Source organism: Poromitra crassiceps (genome assembly GCF_964638095.1).
Source record: "Poromitra crassiceps genome assembly, chromosome: 10".
Lineage (NCBI taxonomy): Eukaryota > Metazoa > Chordata > Actinopteri > Beryciformes > Melamphaidae > Poromitra > Poromitra crassiceps.
In genome coordinates, this window is record NC_139631.1 from 35,656,664 (window position 1) to 35,683,684 (window position 27,021).

General features: G+C 42.7%; 1 protein-coding gene across 1 annotated transcript in view; it reads right to left on the reverse strand.

The window, feature by feature from the left end:
- Nucleotides 1-14,485: 14,485 nt before the first annotated feature.
- LOC310784413 (netrin receptor UNC5D-like) overlaps nucleotides 14,486-27,021 on the reverse strand; it is a gene marked incomplete at both ends in the record, with an annotated part of 226,600 nt that continues 214,064 nt past the window's right edge. The window contains 5 exons of the mRNA XM_083645416.1: nucleotides 14,486-14,750; nucleotides 17,041-17,219; nucleotides 18,402-18,566; nucleotides 20,916-21,065; nucleotides 26,128-26,355. Coding sequence (XP_083501542.1) covers nucleotides 14,486-14,750; nucleotides 17,041-17,219; nucleotides 18,402-18,566; nucleotides 20,916-21,065; nucleotides 26,128-26,355 — 987 coding nt within the window. The remainder of the gene's footprint in view (nucleotides 14,751-17,040; nucleotides 17,220-18,401; nucleotides 18,567-20,915; nucleotides 21,066-26,127; nucleotides 26,356-27,021) is intronic.

Sequence of the window (27,021 nt, forward strand, 5' to 3'; positions counted from 1 at the left end):
CAGAAGCTACACAACACCACCAAACTTGTTAATGTGTTCGCTTCCAACTTCCATGATTGGAATTTGGAAACCCTCATTAGTGTTGCTTGCACCTGTGTTTACCCAGCGCTTTCGACACAAAATGGCCCCCGAAATGGGTCTATTGAATCTTGCACAGGTACAAATCAGTCTGATTGTCCAAGAGATTCACCTGATGGACAGTATTGCCCCAATAACGGCAAATCCACTAAAAGCCATGAGCGTGTTCTTCAGCGTGGTCTCAGGGTCAGATAAACGAAAGAAGTCAACAAAGCCGTCCCATGCGTTGTGTTGCACCAGCCATTCCCGCTGGTCAGTGAGCAGGTATGTGGAGATCTGTTGGGCCACTAGCTCGATGCAGTGCTGCTGCCTCTGTTTCTCCTTCAGGTATTGACACACCACCGCGCCGAAGGCCATCAGGGTGGCGATGTGGCCCCAGCTGGTATTGCCATCCGCGAACAGAATCTTGGCTACTGACGTGACCACGGTCATGTCATCTCTCTCATCCAAGCCAAGTTTGTTGACCATGTTGAACAATGTGTCGGATCTGCTTTTCTCCAGAACATCGTTCACTACTGTTCTCATTGTGGATAGCGCCTTTTCTTCCATCCAGCGTGGTTTACTTAAGCAACTGATAATGAGTAGCCTCGTGTCATTCTCCAGTTCATCGATAGTTGTCGTAGACATATGTAATAGAATGGACCCTGAATAAAACTCTACCGGTCCTACTTATAGCCTCTGCAGGGAACTGATGATGTCACAATGTCTTTGAGATCAGTGTCTGTCGAGTGATGTCACTCGAGCACCCAATGATAATGTCATCAGTGATGTCACTCGAGCAATTGTGATGTCATCACTGTGATGTCATCGATGTCACAATGTCTATTACCATCAATGATGTCATAAAGCACAGAAGATGTCATAGACATTGTGACATCATCCGTGATGTTAAAGCACTGATGATATCATCAGTGATCAAATAAAGCACAGATGATATCACACATGGAACAGACACAGAACAGCGGATCATCAGTACTTTATGACAACACTGATGATGGCACCATGTCTATGACATCTTCAGTGGCAATGTCTTTGAGATCATCAGTGTTTGACGAGTAATGTCACTTGGACACTTGATATATCAGTACTGTCACTCGAGCAATTGTGATGTAATCAATGTCACAATGTCTATGACCATCAGTGATGTCATAAAGCACAGATGATGTCATGAGATCATCAGTGATGCCATAAAGCACTGTTGATGTCTTAGACATTGTGACATCATCGTGATGTCATAAAGCACTGTTGATGTCATATACATTGTGAGATCATCAGTGACATTATCACAATTACTTCAGCGGCATCACTCGACAGACACTGATGATGTCATAGACATTGTGACATCATGATGATCACTGATGTCATAAATCCTTGCCTGCAGAGGCTATAAGTAGCACTGGTACAGTTTTCATTTCCACGCCATTCCTTATGTCTACAATAGATGAAGCCCTGGAGAATGACACAAGGCAACTCATTTGCAGTTTCTTACGAGACTTTACGGGTCTTTCTAAACCGCGCTGGATGGAAGATAAGGCACTTTCAACAATGAAAACAGTCGTGTACGATGCTCTGGAGAAACACCGATACCCATTAGACTACATGGTCAACAAACTCGGCTTGGATGGGAGGGGAGACGACATGACCGTGGTCACGTCAGTCGCCAAGATCCTTTTTGCGGACAGGATCACCAACTGGCGCCGTATCGCCAGCCTGGTGGCCTTTGGCGCGGTGGTGTGTCAGTACCTGGAGGCGAAACGCACAGAGCACTGTGTGGAGCTAGTGGGCCAAGAGATCGCCACATACCTCCTGACTGACCAGCGCGACTGGCTGGTCAAAAACAATGCCTGGGACGGGTTTGTGGAGTTCTTTCGCGTATCCGACCCGGACTCCACGCATATGAACAAGTTGCTCATGGCCTGTGCTGGATTAGCTGTTGTTGCGGCAGTGCTGGCTGTGTGGTTCACATGAATATGTTGGACACCCACAGAGCCTTTCTACCTGAGCAAGATAGGACTCATTCAAGCTGGAGACAACACCCCACTTTGTTTTACCCTTCCAACACCATTGATTCAGTTTGTTTTTGTCTGCATGGCCACTAGGGGTCGGGGCATCTAGAAGACGATGTCTAATGTCTCTGTCTCTGTGTCAGTCTGTCTGTCCCAAAGAAAGAAAGAAGTGGCCAGGTCACTGATGTCATACAGTTCTAGACAGCTCGAGCTTGTGGCCAGGTCACTACAGTTGGACAGTCATGTGACATTTCTTGCCCCGGAAGTGACTTTCCCATTCATTTTCTCCATAGACATTTACAAAAATAACGAGTTTTCAAGCTAACCCGTAACCTACTGAATCGTGAGTGACCATAAAACATTTCAATTGGACCAAAAACAATAACAACGGGGGGAAATGTCTATGGAGAAACAAATGGGAAACACATCCAGGGCAAGAAATGTCACGTGACTCTTCAGCTCTATCCACCTTATTTTTGAATGCCCCACTGTACAAATAATTGTGGGTACAAGTTCCAGTTTAACGTGACTTATTGTTGCAGCTTGCCATTTCCTTTGTTATACTCTGGCTGCAGACCCGAATTATAAACCGGAAACGAGTACGTTATAAAAGTTATAAATATAGTCACGTTATAAACAACTAACCAACGCTGGGGGTCCGTATGGAAACAGTATTACTCGAAATGGTTAAAAGTTAAATCAATTTGGTCATTTAGTAGCGTTTTACTGCCATGTAACATAGCTAGCTAGCCGCTAACATTAGCCACAGTAGGCTGCGCGCTGCGCTCTTAAAGGGAGATTTATCGACGAGATTTCTGCCAAGCTGGACCTGATTAGTGATTTGCTCCGTTCGCCCAGACGGGTGTCAAGCTGTCAGCAACAAGGCTGGGAAGATCAAACCGGAAGAAAAACGCATAGGCATGGCCGCTAGAAATAAGGGTGATAGAGATGTCATATATCACTGATGATGTCAAATCACTGATGATCTAACTCAGTGGTCCCCAACCACCGGGCCGCGGACCGGTATGGTTCCGGCCGCGAGCCTGGTAAAAGAAAAAGAAAAAAAAGAATTACAAACGACAAAAATAAATAAACGTCAACTTGAAACTATGTTTCAACTACCACACAGCCTATACTATTATAGCCTATGTCTATTTATTTATTTATTTTTATTATTAAAATTGACAACCGGTCCGCGACCTTTTTCCATCCCTTGGCACAAAAAAGGTTGGGAACCCCTGATCTAACACATCACAACTGATTAGACCATTACTTATGACATCACTCACCGATGACATCACAATTGCTCCTGAGATCACAGTTCGTGTTTGAAATTAGAATATCCCCCACATTATGACATCATCGGTGATAGATGGCATCACGACCTAGACCTAGACCTGCTGAGCCGTCTAGAACTATATGACATCATCAGCGATAATCGGTCATGTTGTCATCAGTCAGTGATGTCACTCGAGCGATTCTGATGTTATCGGTGATGTTGTCATCAATGACAATGAGTGATGTCATCAGTGATAACTGATAATTGCCGCGTTCGTTTATAAGTGGGATGTGGCAAGTTGCCAGTTGCTATTAGCAAAAATAAAATAAAACGCCACTATAACTTGAAGTTCCTACCCGCAAACTTGGGTATGATTTCTCAACCCCAAGTAGCTCCCACCGCGTCATTTGACGTCATTTCAACATGGCGCCCACAATTGTAAGAATTTAAAACACATTTTTGACACATTTTTCTTTTCTTTTCAATAATAGTAAGCTTTCAGACCAATCAGCATACCAATACAATAGTTGGTTAAACTCATACAACTAAACGTTAATGTTATTAGCTGTTAGCTTAGACAGCTAACGGCTATTAGCATCCATGGTTTTGCGAGATGAAGCCTGAAGCTCGAACGCACGTAGGTCGGAGATGATGCGTTTCTCACTTGCCACTTGCCAGCTCCTACCATAAACGAATGCAGCAAATGTCATCAGTGTCATCAGCCCCGTGTGTGCTGATGTGTGAAGGTAACGCTTCATTCACAAACCACATCTAGTAACTTGCTATATCCATAGCTAAAGATTGCATGTGGGCACTTAGGGGCCGAGTGGTCAGGTTGATAATGTCACACTGATGACACTCAGCAATTGTGATATCAAGATGGCATCACTGATGACATCATCACTGATGACATCACAATTGCTCGAGTGACATCACTAATGACATCGCTCACTGATAACATCATCACTGATGACATCATCACAGATGGCATGACCGAGTGGTCAGGTTGATAAATGTCACACCGATGATGACACTCAGCAATTGTGATGTCAAGATGCCATCACTGATGACATCATCACTGATGACATCACAATTGCTCGAGTGACACTGTCTGTTTGTCCCCAGACATATATCAATTCCCATGTGCTGTTTCAGATCTGCGTATTCAGCATTGAGTATGTCATAATCCGTGATGTCATAAAATCAAATGCTTTGTGACAGACTGATGATGTCACTGTTTAACCATTGATGTTGCCATGTCTATGCATGAGTGACATCATCAGTGATTTATGACATCACTGATGATGTCACAATGTCTTTGCCCGCTAAAGCGTGTTGAACTTTTTGTGACAAAGAGTTGCTGGCCATGCTGGCCCTATAAGTTCTATCTCACTGGAAACCACTATAATATTCCCTTAAACACGTATCAATTCACTTCAAATTAATTGTGTCTGCCTATGTAATGGCATTTCTGCATGAATATTAATGTTTCAAGTGCTACTTTGTGCTTGAAACTCTCAGAACTATCCATCCCCAAATAGGGCTTCGCACATACAAGCACATGCACACAATGCATTGAAGTCAAATAACTACCCCACTGTTGCACACATCACTCTGGATGGGAGCATCATGCAGCTAAATAAGCCAAAAATGTACTGATTGGAAGCAGAATGAGGACAGCATGCCTACTGCTTACAGTAAATGGCATAGCAATTTTGACTGGCTCCCCACTAGGCCCTATATATATTGAGGGGTTGACAGTATTGTGCAAAGCATATTTTTAGTAAACATATTCCCCTATGTGTGCCAGTTGACAGTTGTCTGCAAAACAGAGATATGCTTTCACACAGGAAGGGCTGAGCTGAAGCGAACGTCCTCAGGAAATGGGAACGTTGGTTATGACGGCTTCTTAGGCTGGAGATGGAGTGATGTCACGTCTCCGAGAGGAAGATCTCAGTTGGTGTGACTGACGGGGGTAAACATGCAGCCCTGGTCACACCTTTGACTTTCTGGGTGGCTGATAGCTTCATGGGCTGCTGGGCAGACTGAGGAGTAGAGATGAGATTTACTGCAGACACGATACAACGCATCCAGTATAGATACAGTCGCTCTGTGGGAATACCCACAAAATTTTAATTCCGGTATTGTTGTGTCAGTAGGACCAGAGTAGGACAAATGGTAGGGCGGTGGGGGAAAACCCCACATATCTCAATGGGCTGACTCACCAGCAGAAGGTCCTGCGGCTCTGCACTACAGGATTGGGGATTCAAGAGCAAGTACCTATGTACGTGGCAAATGTTATATTAGGCTACCATTGTTGAGAGGCTGAATAACACTCAAAATGTCAACATTTTACATAAATATTTTACATGTTCTATTAGTCATACCTTAAAATGTTTTAAAAAAAGAGGAATGTCTTGTGATTATTATAAGTACTAGATTTTTAAGTAATTATACAGTAACATTACTGGTCTTAAGGTTTTCATCTTATAATCAGGATAATTTATATTATAATTACACTACACTACACTAATTATATAGATAATTTTAGATAAGATAATCGCACAATACAATTTTCATATTGGATCATCATCTTATTCTAGCTGTTACATTATAGACATTGCATTATATTTCCTACGTTTTGTCTCTACATGAACAGTCTATGTGGAAGAGTCTGGCCATTCTTGAATTTTGCAGTGTTTACCGCTGTGTGGCTTATGCTTCTTGTGTTCCTGGTGATAAGGCGAGGGGAGGAGCCTCAAGTCCCTGAGACACTTACTGTACTCCTAGATAAGCCCATAAACTTTGCATTCAGCCTGACTGCACCAGCTCCTGCTGCAATGAGGTCAAGATCAATTCTGTTGATAAGGAAAAAATATTCAGCTTTTAGGCTCTTTTATTTGTTGTATGTGGTTGTGTGGGTCTTTCCCCCCACAGCGATGTCGTTTATCCACCTTCTTATTCATGGAATAAGAGACCAAGTTTAAAAACACCAAGCACGGATCTACCGTATTGTCAATCTGGCCATGTGCCCAGGGGCCCCTGAGCGTGAAGGGCCCTCCTCGATTGGAGAAAAAAATGTATGCAGCCTAATTATTACTTGTTATATATACTAATACTTAAATAGGATTAGTAATTGTGCATGAAAATCGTACTGTAGCCTATTTTGTTATAGGCTCTCTAGGTTTATACTAAAAATAAATGCTACAGGTATGTCCAATCCACATCTGTCCCTAAAGCAAACACACCACTTGTGCAGCTGTTCAAAAACAATATTGACTTTTTACACTGCCTGGGGTTGAGATTTAAATTTAAAATGTCTCAAACACTAGAAATGCTATGGTCTCATGATCCTTCTACGAGTTTTTCCAAATATTTGGGTTTTAAAGGCCCATGTTTTCAGAATTCTAAAAACAAGGATTATTAATTAATTAAATTATTTTTTGCAATTTTCTCCCTGCAACACACCCACAACAAGTGCTACAGCACGCTGATGTGAAAGTCTCCTTTTTTTCCCATCCAGCAAGTCAGCACCATCAAAACGTGTCAAGTAATCTCACACATGACAGATTACTGATTTACAGCCTCCGAAAGAGTCATATCAGCTGCAGATTTATTTATTTATATATATATATATTTTTGACAAATCCATGGTGGGCCAAAACAAACTGGGGGCCAAACTTGGCGTATATACAATCTTTTTGTGCAACACGCAACCATGCACGCGACATAGGAGAACGCCAGGATTGGAGGGGGCGTTTCTGTTTCCCCCCGTTTTGGGGGCGTGGGTTTCTGAATGATGACGCTCTCCGCAGTGTCTCTATGGACACCTGACCACCCTCGTGTTGGTAGGCAAGCAATCTACCCAGCGCCCCAGTGCTACATTATAAGCTATTAATCCGGCCTTGAAAAACACCATCAAAAAATGGAAAAAGAGAAGGCATATGAGCCAGGGCATCATGTTTTAAAAAAGGGCTATTAAGAAGCTGAAAAGAAATTCTTTTAATATGATTTGGTGTTGAGGGGGGGGGGGGGTGTAGACAAAGATCAACCTTTCAGCCCCTCAAGAATGCGTCAATTGCCTCTGAATAACTTATAAGAATCCATGTCAGGAGCTGCACGGTATAGCTACAGTGCTGCATTTCTCCCCTGCTGTCCACATTGTGCGCTTGATTGATTTTTCTCTCAAGGACGAACCATTGAGATTCACATAAAAGAGACTTGTTTAGTGCAATGATTACATTATTTATGGTCAGCCTAAAAAAAGAAAAAGCGAGACAATTTATTGTTTTTGTGCTGTTCGATGTGTTTTTTTGCCGTCTCGAGAGAGAGAGTCCTCGCTGGTTTTATTAAAAACCTTTTTATGCTCAGTGTTTCATTTTTTAACTCCTTTCTATCCGGCCAATCTGACTAAGAATTTTTTTCTCACTGCGACAGTTCAGGGTGCGAAGATGCAGCCACTGCTACTCACGGAGGTTAAAACGCCTTGCTCAAAGGCACTTATAGTAGCTTGAGCGAAAGGAAAGTTCAGAGGTTCCTAGCCAGTTTTTGAGGTGGATTTGGTTGATTTACACAAACCCCTTTCTCTCATTTTCAAGCTGCCCTAAAGCATAAAATACCATGCCACAGACAGACGAGACAGGTAACACTAAGCTAAAGCATAAAAGACCATGCCACAGACAGACAGGTAACACTAAGCTAAAGCATAAAAGACCATGCCACAGACAGACAGGTAACACTAAGCTAAAGCATAAAAGACCATGCCACAGACAGACAGGTAACACTAAGCTAAAGCATAAAAGACCATGCCACAGACAGACAGGTAACACTAAGCTAAAGCATAAAATACCATGCCACAGACAGACAGGTAACACTAAGCTAAAGCATAAAAGACCATGCCACAGACAGACAGGTAACACTAAGCTAAAGCATAAAATACCATGCCACAGACAGACAGGTAACACTAAGCTAAAGCATAAAAGACCATGCCACAGACAGACAGGTAACACTAAGCTAAAGCATAAAATACCATGCCACAGACAGACAGGTAACACTAAGCTAAAGCCTAAAAGACCATGCCACAGACAGACAGGTAACACTAAGCTAAAGCATAAAAAATACCATGCCACAGACGGGTAACACTATAGAAAAATAGACCATGTCACAGACAGGTAACACTATATAAAAAAGACCATGCCACAGACGGGTAACACTATAGAAAAATAGACCATGTCACAGACAGGTAACACTATATAAAAAAAGACCATGTCACAGACAGGTAACACTATATAAAAAAGGACCATGTCACAGACAGGTAACACTATAGAAAAAAAGACCATGCCACAGACAGGTAACACTATATAAAAAAAGACCATGTCACAGACAGGTAACACTATATAAAAAAGACCATGCCACAGACAGGTAACACTATATAAAAAAGACCATGCCACAGACAGGTAACACTATATAAAAAAAGACCATGCCACAGACGGGTAACACTATAGAAAAATAGACCATGTCACAGACAGGTAACACTATAAAAAAAGACCATGCCACAGACACGTAACACTATATAAAAAAGACCATGCCACAGACAGGTAACACTATATAAAAAAGACCATGCCACAGACAGGTAACACTATATAAAAAAGACCATGCCACAGACAGGTAACACTATATAAAAAAAGACCATGCCACAGACAGGTAACACTATAAAAAATACCATGCCACAGACAGGTAACACTATATAAAAAAGACCATGCCACAGACAGGTAACACTATATAAAAAAAGACCATGCCACAGACAGGTAACACTATAAAAAAGACCATGCCACAGACAGGTAACACTATATAAAAAAAGACCATGCCACAGACAGGTAACACTATATAAAAAAAGACCATGCCACAGACAGGTAACACTATATAAAAAGACCATGCCACAGACAGGTAACACTATATAAAAAAAGACCATGCCACAGACAGGTAACACTATAAAAAAGACCATGCCACAGACAGGTAACACTATATAAAAAGACCATGCCACAGACACGTAACACTATAAAAAAGACCATGCCACAGACAGGTAACACTATAAAAAAGACCATGCCACAGACAGGTAACACTATATAAAAAAAGACCATGCCACAGACAGGTAACACTATATAAAAAGACCATGCCACAGACACGTAACACTATAAAAAAGACCATGCCACAGACAGGTAACACTATATAAAAAAGACCATGCCACAGACAGGTAACACTATATAAAAAAGACCATGCCACAGACAGGTAACACTATATAAAAAAGACCATGCCACAGACAGGTAACACTATATAAAAAAGACCATGCCACAGACAGGTAACACTATATAAAAAAGACCATGCCACAGACAGGTAACACTATATAAAAAAGACCATGCCACAGACAGGTAACACTATATAAAAAAAGACCATGCCACAGACAGGTAACACTATATAAAAAAGACCATGCCACAGACAGGTAACACTATATAAAAAAGACCATGCCACAGACAGGTAACACTATATAAAAAAAGACCATGCCACAGACAGGTAACACTATATAAAAAAAGACCATGCCACAGACAGGTAAATAGTCACTTCCAGACAGGAGTCACTCCAGCCTGAGCACACTGTCTCATGACATGAGTCACTGTGTACTCTAGCCTACTGTCAGGTATTTTGTTTAGTCAAGGATTAGGAGTGGCAATCTTACTTCCTATGTTCTTTCTTTGATATACACCGAGTGGGTGACTGCTCTGTTGTGGTGAGATGAGATTACAGGAATAACACAAGCCAATAAACTTCATGTCACCTTCAGAGAGTGAATGACTCAATCTACTTGAGATTGTTCACAGCTCCACCAAACCTGAATGAACATTTCCCTATGTTGGTTTTAAACTTCGGCAAGCACAGGACAGCAATGCTAGCTGCAGTGTTGTATAAGCATGCTATCACCACTCCTCTGAAAATGGACTTTAAGGTACTCGGCTGCTCTATTGTATAAAACAATTATGCAGCACCCTGAGCTGCAGTTCCAGAGGAAGCCAACCCATCTGCTGAAAGTGCTGTTTGCCAACACGGTCCCTCGGCTAATCCTAGCACCACCCTGCTAATTTAATCAGGGAAATTACTTTTGTCAGATCTCCATAACATGAACAAATTGCATCATCAAAACAACAGGAAAGTAAGGAGTTAGCCAGCAATCTGAGACTCACTGCATCTCAAAACTGAGCTGTTCGTTTACATTTAGTTCTAGCACTCACCTTGCCCTTAGTGCCATACTCTCTCTCCTCCCAGGTTGCTAATGCTAAGAGCACACAATTATGAAGTGTGAATTTACTTGACATACAAGGAGCAAAAATAACTAGTCTTACAAGCGGAAATCTTTCAACTGTACATTTATTTCCAAAAGGCTGCATATACATTTGCAATTTCTACTGTACAGAAAACATCCAAAATGTCCATAATTATAGATACAATATATACCACAAAGCTGCCCTGGCATTACCAAACATAGATGTTCAGCACTAGAAAAGCTCTGCAGCCTATTCAATATGATCATCTTCAATACTTTTTCAACTACCTTTAAATGTATGTCAATATGATTAAAGTTTTTCTTCTTCTTTTTTTTCCAGCCCCATCTGTACTTTACAACATTCACCATTTACAGTAGTTAACCCTTGTGTGGTGTTCGGGTCTGTGGGACCCGTTTTCATTTTTTATTAAAAGAAAAATTATACAATTAATTAATTTTTCAAACTGAGACTCACTGACTGGCTCATTTTCTGTGAAGAACATATATCAGAATACATATTTAATGACCACACACCATACACCCACCCTACACATTTCTATTACATATAAGATGTCCGGGTCCACTGGACCCGGACATCTTATATGTATGAATGAACCATTCTGTATTTTCTTGCGCTGCCTTCATTGCTTTGTGTGGCTCTGCATCTCAAGATGGCGGAAAGATTCTCTGCTCAGAGGGCCTTAGAGATCATTTTTGAAGAGAGAGAAGCTTTTTTCCTTTTTTCCCATTTTATCATAAAAAACGGATAGCACTTTGATAAATGTGATCTAACAGAGGTAAATGATCAATATTAACCATATGCTCTCTTCATTGCTAGTAATTGGGATAAATTAAACATCTGGTAAGTATCTTTACATAAATTGTTATGGCTGTATTGATTTAAAAACCCAATAATGTGCCGGGTCCACCAGACCCGCAAACATTGGCTGAGTAACAAAAACATGAACACCACACAAGGGTTAAACAAGGCACAAGAATAGTGATATGAAGCCAAAGGCCATGCGTGAAGCAAAGAAGTAGCATGGAACCATCTCAGGTGACTAGAAGACCCGTGGATGCAACAAGGAAACTTCTTAGCTCATGAGACTGGCTTAGTCTTACACCAAAGCATTATACATAGTGTGTATGTGTTTGCGTGTGTGTGTGTGTGTGTGTGTGTGTGTGTGTGCGTGTGTGTGTGTGTGTGTGTGTGTGTGTGTGTGCGCGTGTGCGTGTGCGTGTGCGTGTGCGTGTGTGCGTGTGTGTGTGTGTGTGTGTTCACATTTAGAAACAAAACGTCGGCACGTTTTGACTATGGCAAACCGTCATCGTCGAAATATATCCAAAAAAACAAAAGGTGACTCTTGAGTGTGATAAGGTGTGCATTGCACAGACAGGATAAGGGGTGCATTGCACAGACAGGATGCCACCGCTAAGCAGTACAAAAGCACACGTTTTTCAAATTTTGACACTCTCTGCTTGCAGGGACGAAAACAAGAATTCAATAAGTTCACAATTAAGGAGACAATCATTTGGGGGGGGGGGGGGGGGGTCAAAAATACACAAGTTTTTGCATTCTTCACTCACCAGCTGAAATTACACAGGAGAGAAGAATGATTGGATTAGAGGAGCATAATGAGATGATGCTCAGAAATAGAAAGGGCTCTTTAAGGCAGGGTGAAAACATTCCCTGCATATCAGCTGTTAAATGCCACCACATCTTTCTCTCATGAGGGGTATGTTCGGAAAACCGCTTTAAATGGCTTATCCTAAAATTAGCCCACAGAATTGAAATCAATATAGGAAGTAAACATCCTGATTAGGAGCATTTTGATTTGTAGGTGAGGAATGAGAATCAGGGGAAAAACTAGGAAGTAGGGGTGCACCGATCACGTTTTTTGCCACCGATCACCGATTGCCGATCACCGATATATAAACTCCTCAAAGAAAGTTTGTAAACGTTATTTTAGGTTGATTATTTCTCCCCTTTAATAATACCAATTGGCATTGTATTTTATATCGTTGGAAAGCCTGATTAGTGATAGGGCTTTTTTTGATTATTATTATTATTATTTTTTTATATATAAAAAAAATTGCCGATCGCATATTTGAGGTCAAAATCGGCCGATACAGATTGTTTGCCGATCGATCGGTGCACCCCTACTAGGAAGTATTATTAGTTGCATGTTAGAGTCTACCTACCTTTTTCAGATTGCCATGGTGTACATCCATAGTATCAGTCATGGTAAGTACCGCCAAAAGTTATATGAGGATTCCTTCCATCTTTTAAGATAAAAAAAAAAGCATAAATGAGCACTTTTCTGAAACTATAATTAGCTTTTGTTGATCTTTTGATGGCTGTTTGCTTTATGATGATCACAGACTGGAGGTCAAAGGTTACCCACCTTATTAATTACCACTATATCCCAGGCTGACCTATATCTTGATGATAATATCTTGATATGTTTTCAAGCCAGGACATCATTCCCGTATTATTATTATTATTATTTTCAATACAGTGAGTTCAGTGTCTTTTTGACCAGAAATGTCACTGCACATTTTATTGTGACACTGTGGATCATCCACAAGCCATAAAAAACGCTGCCTCCGTCGAGTGTGTGTGTGCGGACGGGGGTGTTGGGGGGGGTGGACATGTGTCGTGGCCAGATATGAAGCTGTGTGATGGGCGTTGACGGTGGGCAACGGGCGATAAGACTGGGAAGCTCGCCCCGTGGTGCCAGGAAATGATCTTTCTTACGGCTTCCTCGCCCTCTATCGCTCAGCGGAGGGTAACCTCGCTGTAACTGTGATGCCGCGGTTACAAATCTCACGCCGACACATTGCACCCAAACCACAGCTCCCCCTACAGCATGCAAGTGAGTCAGGGTCACACTGATATATGGGGCAGATATTGGGCCTTTTATTAAATCATTTACCTTTGATATTATGGATTTCTTTTTACCCATTTATTGTATAACCAATCAGCAATGGTTGTGTGGAACAAGTATGCATGTACATGTTTTTACAAACTGTCACGAATATAATTTAGCGGGAAACACTTGTTTTTTTAAGATGAAAATGCTCAAAATAATCATAATAATAATAATAATTCAGCTGTCAGCTGCTTCAATTCAAAAATATCAGTATCAATCTTCAGAAATCTCACTGTATTCACTCGCTTGACTGCTCTCAAGATAATTATCAGGGAAACAAGGATGTTGTTTAGAAAACAAGCAAAAAAAAAAAGAGTAGATGGAATATTTGTCTCATTTGTACTTTCGAAATGGTGTCGCTGTTCTATCGCTCTATTTGCATATCTGAATGAATATACAAATATGTCCAGCTGCCACGCGGGCTGGCCGGGGACAGGAAGTGAGACGGCAAGGATGAGCCGGGAGAGAACTTCCCATCTCCTAAACAAAACATTGTTCAGAAGTGAGCGGATAACGCGCGAAGAAGATGACCCCCCCACTCGCCCACGGAGCCGGGGGGGGTAGGAGCAAATACACAGGGCACCACTCGGATGGAGGTCAGTCCCGCCTCAAATGACAAGAAAACACAACGAAACCCCGAAAACGGATGAAGCAACAGAGCAGAAAAAAGGCAGAAAAGAGATTTACAATCCATCCTCAGGCAGATTCTTGAAGATCTGGTTGCCATCGGCCGGGGCCCTTCGTCGACGGCTCGCGTCTTGTCGCCCGACCACCTCGCGACCATTCAATGCACCGCCCGCGTACGTCTGTCCGTCGGCAGACGCCGGCACACCTCGTGCTTACTGTTAGACCTCCAAGCGAAGTCGCTTCCATTTCAGCCCGTGTACTCAGGAGGTGAGTCCTCCGCCTCCTCGCGCCGCGGGAGCTTGCCCGTCCCGCAAAGGCTGCCCGCTTGTACGTGATTGAGGTCAAACTCGCCCTTGTCCTGGCTCTTCAGCATGCTTTTGGAGTGGATCTTGCCAATCTCCTCCAGGGCACTGGCCAGAGAGTCAAGGTCGCCGCTGTCCTGGTGGCGAGCCTCCCACAGGCTCAGTATGACTGCTGATGGACTCCGCTGCTTTGAGAAATAGCACAGGTTTCTGTGGGGGGAGGAGACAGAGCCAGGTTAATGGGTTTTAGAGATTTATCCTAGGAAATACATAAGGACATCATCTAATCGCCTTGGTTTGAACCTGTTTTGAGTGCGTCTTTGAGTGAGTCTGGGGACCTCCAGTGGTCCTCAATTGGTTTCCAGATGATCCCCAGCAAAATAAGAAATAGTTCCATTTCACCATAATTTTATTTACTCAAGATTATACCAATCACAAAATGTATCAGAATGAGTCTTCTAGTCATTCTACTCACTGGCACCACTGTTCACCTCCCCATGTCCAGTGTAGACAGTTCAATACTAAATCAATAACTGAAATCCTCCCATATGGGCCCAAGGGACACATTCTTATCAAATGGGGCTCATGGTCTAATGTGTGTCTATTATGGGGATCATGGCAGGAAAATGATTTTCGAGCGGCTGAAATTGACTATTTGAAAATCTACAGTTCAGCAATTCAATAAAGCAACAACGAACCCTACCCATAATCCTGACTGAAAATGTATTTGAGACTAACTGAATTTTAGTTATCAACAATAATTATGACATTTGAAGGAAAATAGAATTAAATACCCCCTAAAGTCAGTCATGTTTTAAGCTGTATTAAAAAAAAATCCTCCTTAAAATCCTTTAAGTGATTTCCCCTCTTTTCTCCCCCATTAAAAATTCCAGAATTGGTAAATGTGCAAATACTGTTGATTTTTCAAGTTTAACTGCTGAATACTGGACAGGGATTGGCTCCAGGTATTTGTGATGTCACAAATCATGCTTGTAGGAAATCGCCTTTTCAATGAGCACAGAGAAACTTTCCACTTTCAGCAGACGAGGGTGGATACAGCCTTCTAGTGTCAAACTGTGCACATGTACATCAAACACTCAACTGAAGGAACGAGAAGACAAACATTTTGGAGTGGAGGGGGTCTTTTGAGAATAAATTCTTATCACAAACTCTCAATCATTTGGGTTGGATTTAACTCTCAACAGTGCTGCAATGTCCAGGAGAGCTGGCTGTCATGCCAATACACAGTGTATCATGGGGTGCTGCAGCCAGTGGGGGGCAGTATTCCACTGCCACTCTATGGCCCTTTGTCTGCTCTAAGAGCAATAACCCACCCACAACAGGCTGCAGCCATTGGTCACATGAGGCTCAGTTCAAAGAGGAAAGCTTATCTGGCTCATTTGGAACCCCAAAGGACTGTTTAGATACCAACCTCTCATGAATCATGCACTTAACGGGAGATTATAGTTGCCACGAGCCAAAGACAAAGACAACGACCGCATCGAGCAAATATCAGTATGTGTCTCTCATCATAAATGCACATTTCTTTTTTTGTAAAGATAAAAGGATCAACAATAGGATAAGTCGCCCACACCTTGCATGAATAAGTGATCCCATTTGTATTAGGTTGACTGGAATCTGCTAAAGAAGCCCACATATAGACGGCGATGTTAGAGGAGAATGCGAGACCATGTGTTCAAGCCCGTAGCTACCATTGAGGACACCGAGGTCATGACCTCGGTATTTTCCACACCAATTTTTTTTTTTTTTTTTTTAAATAGCCCCGGTCCCCAGATCTATTAATCTGTCATTGATGTTTTAATGCGACAGTTGATCGGAAATGCAACAATTTGCTTCCTCTCTGTGTGCTATAGAAGGAAGAGAGATAACTCACAACATTCAGATTTTGCATTGAGGCTAGATTGGGGCTAGACTTTGGGGACAGTTCTATTGAAGTGAATGGGTAAGTAAGTGATGTTTGTGTAGATGGGCCATTGTATTTAATTGAGCAGTATTCTGCCATGTGACCTGTATGCAGAATATAAATTATATCATATGGGGAGACATTTATTTTTTGTATCATTTTAAAGCAACAGCACAGTAAAGAGGATATTAATCTAACATGATGTATGTAGTTCTTTATAGATCTAGCCTCTTCATTTTGCTCTCAAAGTGCACCAGATTGAAGCATTTTACTTTAAAATGGACAAAATTTTCTATCCGGGGGGGGCACAGCGCCCCCTGGGCCCCCCACGCCGCACTAAAATGACCTCGGTATTTCTCAAACCCTGGCTACGGGCCTGCATGTGTTGTCCTTGGGGGGAAATGGAGTTTTCGAGCTCAGCGGCGCGCATCACACGCAACGGCGGTCAGCAGACAACGCGCTCGCTCGTATACAGTCAAATGATCAACGCTGTCACTCTCCCGCCGCCGAGGGAGGACGTACGCGTGGTGCACACATCACGCACACTTCACAGGCTCCGAGAGGGGAGAGGCTCACCGATCTAAGTGGAGTTTGTGGGCTAAGAGCTGCCAGTCCTTGCCCTTGGCGTTGGCAGTGTCGAAGGTGGCACAGATCCTCTGGCGGATGGACAGGGGGATTTTGAAGGCCTTGGGCCCCGTCTGGGACGTGATGGTGCAGTCTGTCTGCATACAAAATGGGACCGACTCTTTCTCAGTCTGGAGGAACAGAACAGAACAGAACAGAAACAGGCTGCGTTAGGACATGGGTCAAATCATGATATTGTATGTGCTTGTCTTGTGCTTGGAGAACCAGATGGGCGGGGTTTAACTGTATCAGAATAATTCAGACAGTGAGGCACTGCCATGGTTAACTGTAAAACCTCAATTGATTGGCTACAAAATTATCAAGGTGCTATGTTTAACAGTTTATCATCACTCTACAGCATCATAGTCAAATGAATTGTGATACCTTGGTATAACTACCATGAACCAATGAGAGCATGGTTAGTAGTCTCTATCTCATGCCAGTGGTATTGTTACAGCTAATGTTTCTCGAAATTAAGACTACATTTCCCATAAACCCTGTTGTCTCATGTCCGTCCTCCCTCCCGCTCCATGGCATCACTTGTCTAAGAGGATCAACACTTTGGAAGTGACTGCGTGGTATGTACCACTACTAGAAACTCTGAAAGCGTTAGCTCCGTTTGCTCTGGAAGAACAGCACCCTCTTCCTGTTTTGTGCCTCAGAAATGGTCTCATTTGTTATGCACATTAATTATACTAATGTCTCAAAATGAATGTGGTCATTTATTTATTGATGATTTATTGATGTTGAAATGCTACACATAGCACCTAATACTTTCATTAGTTTGTTTCATCTGACAAATCCCAACCATGTAACATCTAAATACGATAAAACAAACCATAAAAACTAATTGCAAATACAATTTGACCCATCTGACTGGAACATCATTGTATCACTGTGATAACATCCAAATAATTGAGGTTATGAAGCAGGATTGTGACCAGCTGTGGAAAAGGTGAAAAGTTAATATATATATATATATATATATATATATATATATATATATATATATATATATATATATATATATATATATATATATATATACTGTATAGTACATGTCCTCTCTCTCTCTCTCTCTCTCTCTATATATATATATATATATATATTGCAGTATGATGTGTATTGCGATCTCTCCCGGGGCACTGTGCAAGCTAAGAGCAGGTACGTGATTGTTAGAGTGCGTGTCCTCTCTCTATGAATACACAATGCAAGCTCAGGAGAGCTGGCCCTGCTGTCAGTGGACACGCTCCAGGAAGGTCAGCTAAAGGTCGCGCCAGAAAGTACAACGTCCTTTGCCGGCCACGCCTCACCTCGGCCACGGCCGTGTAGACCTGCAGAATCTGCTCGTGACCTTTGACCTGCCGCACGCTGATTTTGCAGGAGAGCTGGGTGGTGGCAGGGCTGTATCTCTCCAGGCAGAAGGCACAGTGCAGGGGCTGCTGGTTGCTGCACCACACTTGGGGGAAGGAGAATTCCTGAGGAGAGAGGAGACGAAGAGCGGAGGAAGATGAGCTACACAGTGCGGTGCCATTATAGCTTTATGCACGTGACGGAGAGAGGTAGAAACAGAGAGAAAGGGACATCAATTACTAAATTCATAGCCTGAATCCCACTTCATTCTGATACTAGAAGGTGCTTCTTATTGTAAGCAATATATCCAGGGGAATGAACAGGCTAAGTATTGTAAGCAATATATCCAGGGGAATGAACAGGCTAAGTATTGTAAGCAATATATCCAGGGGAATGAACAGGCTAAGTATTGTAAGCAATATATCCAGGGGAATGAACAGGCTAAGTATTGTAAGCAATATATCCAGGGGAATGAACAGGCTAAGTATTGTAAGCAATATATCCAGGGGAATGAACAGGCTAAGTATTGTAAGCAATATATCCAGGGGAATGAACAGGCTAAGTATTGTAAGCAATATATCCAGGGGAATGAACAGGCTAAGTATTGTAAGCAATATATCCAGGGGAATGAACAGGCTAAGTATTGTAAGCAATATATCCAGGGGAATGAACAGGAGAAATGATTGCCTTTGATGTATAATTAATTTCTGGAGAAGCGTGCACATCTGTGGGGAAGCGTCCTTGACCCTCTGGTAGATTCCCTCTCTGCTGGATCTGCATATTCAAAAGTGACCTGTAAACCATTCTTAGTGAAGAGCATTAAAAAGCAGCGGCTGGTGCTCCTGCTGACGACTTCACCTTGTGGCTTTGATCTTCACTGGCCGATGCAGCACACAGCAGATCATGGAGGGGGGAGGGGGAGGAGGAGGAGGGGGGGGGGGGGGGGTGATGGAGTGGGGAGGGGGAGGGTGAGGAGGGGCGGGGGGTGATGGACACGCGAGCGCCTAAGAGCATCTAGGCCCTAGATGCTCTTTAACACTAAAAGCTGACTTGATGTATGGTATCGAGGCACGCAGCCATTACTCTACACCTGCTCCACCAAAGAAGGAGCTTCACACTCAGTGTCTGTCTACTGCCCATGAAGTGAGGGGGTGGGTGTCTCTGAAGCCTGGAGCCTTCACCCTGCATTCAGATGGTGGAGCACTATTCTACAGTGGAGGACACGGCAAATGGCAGCGTGTACAAAACACATTAATTTGAGTGGGGGGGGTGGGGATGGGGGGGTATTGTATTTATTGCTGCTTGCGTCCATATGCTCCTGCAAAAAAACACCAAACACTATTAATCTCAAGTCAAATCTTTATTAGTCCCTCTCATGCCCTCTTGTATTAAAAAAAACAGGATAAGATACTGAAAACCCTACAAATGTCATGAACCAAAGATAAATGATTTTCCTTATTTCCCTCATATGGATAATAAACATGGATTTGAAATGACTTGAAAGGTTTTTGCAGGAGCATATGGATGCAAACAGCGATAGATAAGTGTGTTCTGTGCAATTATTTTTCGTTTTTTTTTTTTTTTTTTTCCACTTATAAATATATATATTTTGTAACATTGATACTACTTGTGTATATATATATTACTATTTCTTTTTTTGAAAGTCCGAAATAAAGCTTTCATTCATTCATTCATTCATTCATTCATTCATTCATTCATTCATTCATTCATTCAATAATCTACAGCTGAAGTCCATATCTGCATGATGTGAGCAATCCACTGGCAAATAAGGCAGGGTTGCTCTTGGGCAGGGCTGTCAACTTTGCACTTGAGGTTTGATATCAGTTTGATATGGTGGACAATAAGGTTAGAGATGTAGATCTGGAGAAGTGCTGTGGTTAACAACCCGACTCTTGTGTTTCCATGCTACTGTACACTAGTTTCTTACATTATGCACCTTGCCAGGGGACATCCGGGCTTTTGTGAGACATTCCTAACCCAGGGGAGCAATTTCAATATGCAATTTAGAGATTTGTTGTTGGAACACTTGGACATAGACACATGCTTGTGATTCCAGTCTGGATTTGAATCCTGATCCACATGGACACGACAGTTGGTGTCATTACTATAAGTACGCTTCTGTACTGGAATGCAAAATCCCACTGCAATTAGGATTGTGCAACAATTACTTTGTTACTGCATTTGCACATTTATGTACTTTTTTGTATGACTTTCATGTTTTAATAAATAAATAAATAAAAGAAGACCTGGATAGTTTAGCAGGAGGAGTGAGAGCCAGCCACCACGGCTGAGCAGACAACGGAAAGAGAAACTAATAAAAGCTGCATCAACAGAGAATCCAAAGAAAAGTACTTAGGCCCAAAGAGGGAGACAAAAATAAAACAGATATTACCGATAAGCACTTTAAGGTCTGATCTGCATCATGGAACAGCACGAGGCGTGGGCTTCATTACCTGACATGTGGTAAAGGGTTTGATGCTCCACAGGAACTGGGGAACATCCTGGATGGACACCTGGAGGCTGAAGGTGTTCGCTCGGAAAGGCAACATCTTTGGCTCCTCGAGGAGCTGGCCCCCTCTGGTCTTCTCTGCGGCCACCACTCCCTGGAGAGAGGAGAGGAAGGGTGAGAGGAGATCAGACAGGAAGAGGGGATGAGAGAAGAGGATAATATGAGATGACTGCAGGAGGACAACAAGCGTCACGTCCTTTGAACACAGGCTACCTCTGCATATCAACAGGAGCAGCCGTCTTCCCTCTGTCACATCCGCTAATTGACTCATCACAAATATGAACGTGGAAACAGGTCGTCACCGGCAAGTTGACCGCCGAACAAAACATACAATTGTGTTTCTCCATTAGCATCACATTAGCAGCCTTGATGAGACAGACTGAAGTTTGCATTGAGAAAGCAGCAGCATCGGGGGGGGCGAACGTCCAGGTCCCAAATTGAATTTGTGATGATGAGAGCGCTCTTTGATTGTCGCTCGCAGGTATCTGTCATCATTGTTCTCTGTCCCACACACACACACACACACACACACACACACACACACACTGATTCAGACTGTGTGTGTGTGTGTGTGTGTGTGTGTGTGTGTGTGTGTGTGTGTGTGTGTGTGTGTGTGTGTGTGTGTGTGTGTGTGTGCGTGTGCGTGTGTGCGTGTGCGTGTGTGTGTGTGCGTGTAAACGCGCCTGTTGCATATCTGTCATCGCTGTAGGTGGTGAAAACAATCAACTGTTGGCAACATGCAGATGAGAGACGCTGGTAGCAAAAATAAATATGACAGCAGGGAACCTGTTGGATGAAATATGACGTGTCTCCTTTGCCATCTGCCTTTGTCTTTCAAAACAGTTTAGCCACTGAATAGCTGGACAACGCTGCAGTTGGGCAGCTTTCCCTGCTTTTCCCATGAATCGGCTAGCTTTGGGTCTATGATGGTGCAATGAACTCGTATATGGGAATGACTGTTGCAACAACTTGACAGATATACATCATTCAGTTTCCATTCCGCCTGATTTACATGTCTTTGGGAAGTCAATCCCGAATGAAAAATCCAGCAACTAGTTGTGTCCTCGCCTGGGTCCAGACCCTCGAATCCGCCCACTCCACCGAGTGGACTGCTTCTGGGCTGGCATCTTGGCATGCAACAGCGGTTCCTCATGTTGAAAAAAACATTCGTTCCAATGAGGGGCGAGGGGGACTAACCAATCAGCGGCAATAAACGGCACAACGGGCGGGACTAACGCCGTTGTCAAGCTGTTGTCAAGTGCACCAGACCTAACAACAATGGCGAGCGCTGTAGATGAGATAGACGCTATTCTAAATTGATTAAAGTAACAATTACTTTGAAATCCGAACAGCACTCTGCTTTGAAGGCATTTATTCAAAGATGAGATGTTTTCTGCATTGTCCTCCCTGGATTATATTCAGGCGGATACGTGGTTGGTCTCTAGTGAGGTTCGGGAAAATGTAAATCCCCTCCGGGATTTCCTCCATGGAAATCGGTTAGAGTGGAGGCGATGTCAGACTGAGGAAGGAAATGAAGTGTAACGAGGTGACAATTCATTCCGATATCAGGCTAGCCGTGTCCTGCGCTATGGCATTGTAAGTGTTGTTATCACAAAATGACTTATGTGATGGAAATACAGTTATATCCTTGTTGTTGTTGACATCAGAATTCAGGCAGTCAGAGATATCAGAGTTCATCAAGAGTTCCCAAATGTATGTATTTACCATCTGAAAGCTGAGTGAACAGTATGTTCTAGTAGCATTTACCAGTTGAAAGCTGAGGTGAATGGTATTTCCTACTCATGTTTACCACCAGAAAATGGACATGATATTTTCAAGAGGGAAGCTCATACTGTTTCCCATAAGACCTGAAGGTAGCACACAGGCTGTGAACTTGGCAAAGGACTTGCTGCTGCAGAAGCAACACTTCACATCCAATCCAATCTGAGAGAAGACAGCTTTTTCCTGTATTTCTTATCACGACTGCCACGGAAAATCCTCTCAACTCCAATTTTGGTGATTTTAATTTCGCTTGAACTGAACATGGTCCGTTAATGCTGGGGAACGTTTTGGAAACATGGGACCGGCCAATGCTCATCAATCAGGAAATAATGTTCTCTTCTCTCTAAAAGCAGGAAGGTGAATGTTTTGAGGGTTAGGATTAATAATGTTCTCTCAAACATTGTGTCAGAGTAATGGCCGCATTTGGAGGAAATGTCTCCATCATACGAGTCTTTGTGTTTGCTAAGGGCCATGTTGTCCACACATTTGGCCTGTGATTGACTTTGTGCCCGAGCTCAGAAGAAACACAGCAGAGAAGCGGCACTAGGACCCCGGGGACGTGCAAAAGTCTGGCATCTGCTCGGCAGGCTGGGAATTCGTAAAGTAAAATCCAGAATGCATTTGAAAGCCAGCTGCCACTGACGGCTGCTACATGACAGAGAGGCGTGGACAGTCTCGGGGCGCGGTGTGCTCCGTTCAGCTCGGCTCGCCTCTGTTCTGTTCCGTTAGTCTTGTCTCTCCGGGGAAAGACAGAAGCTTGATTTCCCTGATGTTCGCTGATGAGATCTCAATGCCTAAATACCCTATAGGTCGCTGAAGGATAATCAAGTCAAGCACGATCAAAAAGAAAGATTGGTTAACATTTGAATGGCAGTGATTACAGTACGATGGGCTTTGTCTGTGTCTATAAAAACCAGCCGATGGGAATCTGTCAGGATGTTACAGAGTCCCCGCGATCAACAGCGCTGTATTGTTTCACAAGGGCAATGAATCTGCAGTCACTCACTCACGTGGTTGAGCTGGTGGGGAGCACGTGGTGAGGAACGGCCTGAGGCAAATGCTGTGCACACACAAGGTTCTGCAGGCCATGACATATGTCACCTGTCCACTGTGTACTATCTAATAAAGCAGAGACGGCTAAAAACAATCGAAAAAAAAAACACCCACATCCCCGCAGCCACTCCTCCTACCCACCCCTCGCATCCCGACTCTCTCCGACCCTCCTATCCCCTAGATACAGCTGCTTTCCCCTAGGCACGCCCCCTTTCCTGACCGCGATCCCTCACACCACCCAGATACACCTAGCCACTCCCCCTACCCACCCCTCGATTCCCAACTCTCTTTAGGCTCGTTTGAGATGAGCAAATTCTGCGCAAATTCGACCAGCGCCTTGCTTGCCCCGTTGCATGATGGTTAGAAAGTTGTCCGACTTGCTCCGTCCTGCCCGACTGCGTGAGTCACGTGACTCTCGCGAGAGCGAGGCGGGCGCAGATTTGGAGCGAGGCGCCGCAGTTGCTCCCCACCAACTGCGCCCGACTGTGGATGACAGAGGATGACGAGAAACGCATCAAGCTGAGCGCCCATTGGTTCAACACAGGTGCATCACAAACCCACAGTGAAGTGTAGAAACTTCAATTTTATATCTATTCCAAGCTGTCACTCCATATTTTACATAAATACCACCTGGAATGCCTACATTAAAATAAAAATAAGGAATCTGAAGATCTGTGTTATTTGAGCAGTGAGTGTGGGTGGCGCTAATGCATGTTTTAATTTGTTTACAAACCGCTGTTAAACCAAACTGTAGAAGAAGAAAAGCAGCAGTGAGTGTGCCGTCGGGGGTGTTCGACTTGTTGACGCCTCGCCTGACTGTGCTCGCCTGCTCTCGTCTGCTTTCCAGGCGATGCGGCAGTCATCTCAAACGAGCCTTTTGACTTTTCTATCCCGAGTTACGGCCCCTTTTCGCTAGCCCCGCCCCGGAGCGGCTCCATGCCAAAAATGTAATGGGTTCTTCTTTGGCCCCTGTTATATACCCTCCCACCAAATTTCATGAAAATCGGACCCAGTAGTTTTTCCATAATCCTGCTTACAAACAAACAGACAGACAAACGCCAGTGAAAACATAACCCTCTTGAAGGAGGGAACAATACGCAAATTGGATCTTTGACATCAGCAGTCCCTGCACGAGGAGCTTAGGCTGCCAAATCTCTATCATCTTTTAAATGACCCCTTAAAACTCATTTTTACTGACTTGCCTCATGTAATAATCATTTAATTCTTGACATTGTTTTGACCTCCCTCTTATGCTTTACTTCTGTCTTTCTTTCTTTGGTTTTATATGTAAATATGCATAAATTAGCATATAAACTGTTGTAACTGCAGATTGTTCAGAATAGCAACTTATTACTATAGAACTAACAACACACAGGAATTGCCATATATTTATTAATTTAAACTTTCTGGACTTAAAGCAAAGTTAGAACTTTTGTGTCTTTTTGAACTGACAATTAAAGGGATACACCACTTTTTTGGAAGTTTAGCTCATTTGCCACGCCAATCCCCCCCCCCCCCCCCCCCCCACACATAACCAAGATACACCATGCCTTACCGGCACTGTCCGCTCAGTTTACAGTGAGCTACAGTCATGAAGTTAGTAATTATCGCCATAGAATGGAGGCTAATGGTACAGCTGTTAAAAATCTGCCAAAACACACATCTCACTGTGCCAAAATACATGTTGTGCTTCGTGTACTCACCACACGATGAAATATTAATCCAAAATGCACATAATTGGTCTTTTTGGAAGGAAAAGAGGTAGCCGGCACTACTTTCCAAACATGGCCGCCGACCTCTTTTCCTTCCAAAAAGACAGATCCGGTGTATCCCTTTAAGAATTTGAACAATATAGTAGAGGACCTGTCACAGAAATGTATGCACTTCAGTTAGGAGAGAATATCACAACTGTTATAGACTAATATGACCCCTGCAAACAACTTGGGATGTGTGCCAAAATCTCTATCCGGGCCAAAATGGCCAGTTAAAAAAAAAGTGAATAGGTTTTTTTCTCCTTTAAAGAGATCCTCATGAATTTCTACCAGTTTAATCCTCACATTAAGATAATTTCTTTTTGTATTACACTTCTTAAAAAAATATATATGCAATTTATCTAAAAAAAATCCTATTCCAATCCATGTTCAATTTTTTCCTTTGTACACAAGCCCTTTGTTACTCGCTTGCTACTGTTTTTTCTCATGGATAAAGATGACTCTTATATTATTATTACCAGACACTTCCTGATCCTGCATGCTCAGTCAACCTAATCTTGAATAAAGGGGGATATAAAATACCACCACAGCTCCTCCCCTGTACAGTACCTGAAATGCGTGCGGTGTGTCGTCCACACAGTAGACCCGCAGGCTGTAGTCCATGGAACTGGCCTCCAGGCTCCCGAACACGGCCAGCTTCAGCCTCTTGATGGCAGCCTGGGTCAGGGGCTCGCCCACCAGGGCGTACGAGCCCGGCTGGTCCAGCAGCAGGTGGCAGCTGGTGGAGTCCATTAGGCAGTAACAGGAGCTAGACTCCTCCTCCACTGACATCACCTCCTGCCAGGAAGAGGAGAGATGGTCCCCATCAAGACATGATAGATGAAAACACGGCCATTTCACAATGTCATGTTTTTTCCATAGTTGTCCATAGTTGGCTAGGCAGATTTTAAAATATCATTATTAAATATTTAAATATATGTAAAATACAAAAAATATATATTAAATATTTAAAACATCATATTTAAATAATAATAATAATATACATTATATATAAATACTGTATATGAAATACCACAATGCGAGTTATTTATTGTACATTTGATAAATACGACTGAGAGTTTTAAGTGTCTCATGGTGTAAAATTCAGAGGCTTCAGAGGCTTTTCCACCCTGGGGGAAATTGTGAATACCGGAAACCTTTTGGGGAATTTTTCAGCTGTGAAAATTGTCAAAATTCAAGATATTGAATACTGGCAGAAAATACTGGCTTCAATCCTAAAATATTGCATTCAAAAATATATAGTACATAAGTTTTTCTATTCTCACTTAGTTAGTTGATTACTCTCAAGATGTTGAGCAAAAGTATATGGTGTAAAAAATAACCAAAATTAGATATAGAAAAGAAATATTTGAAATAAGAAATATTTGTATAATAATCAAATTTTTGGAAGGAAAATAGGAACAATTTAAGATATTGAACATCTTTAAACTAATTATCATCTAT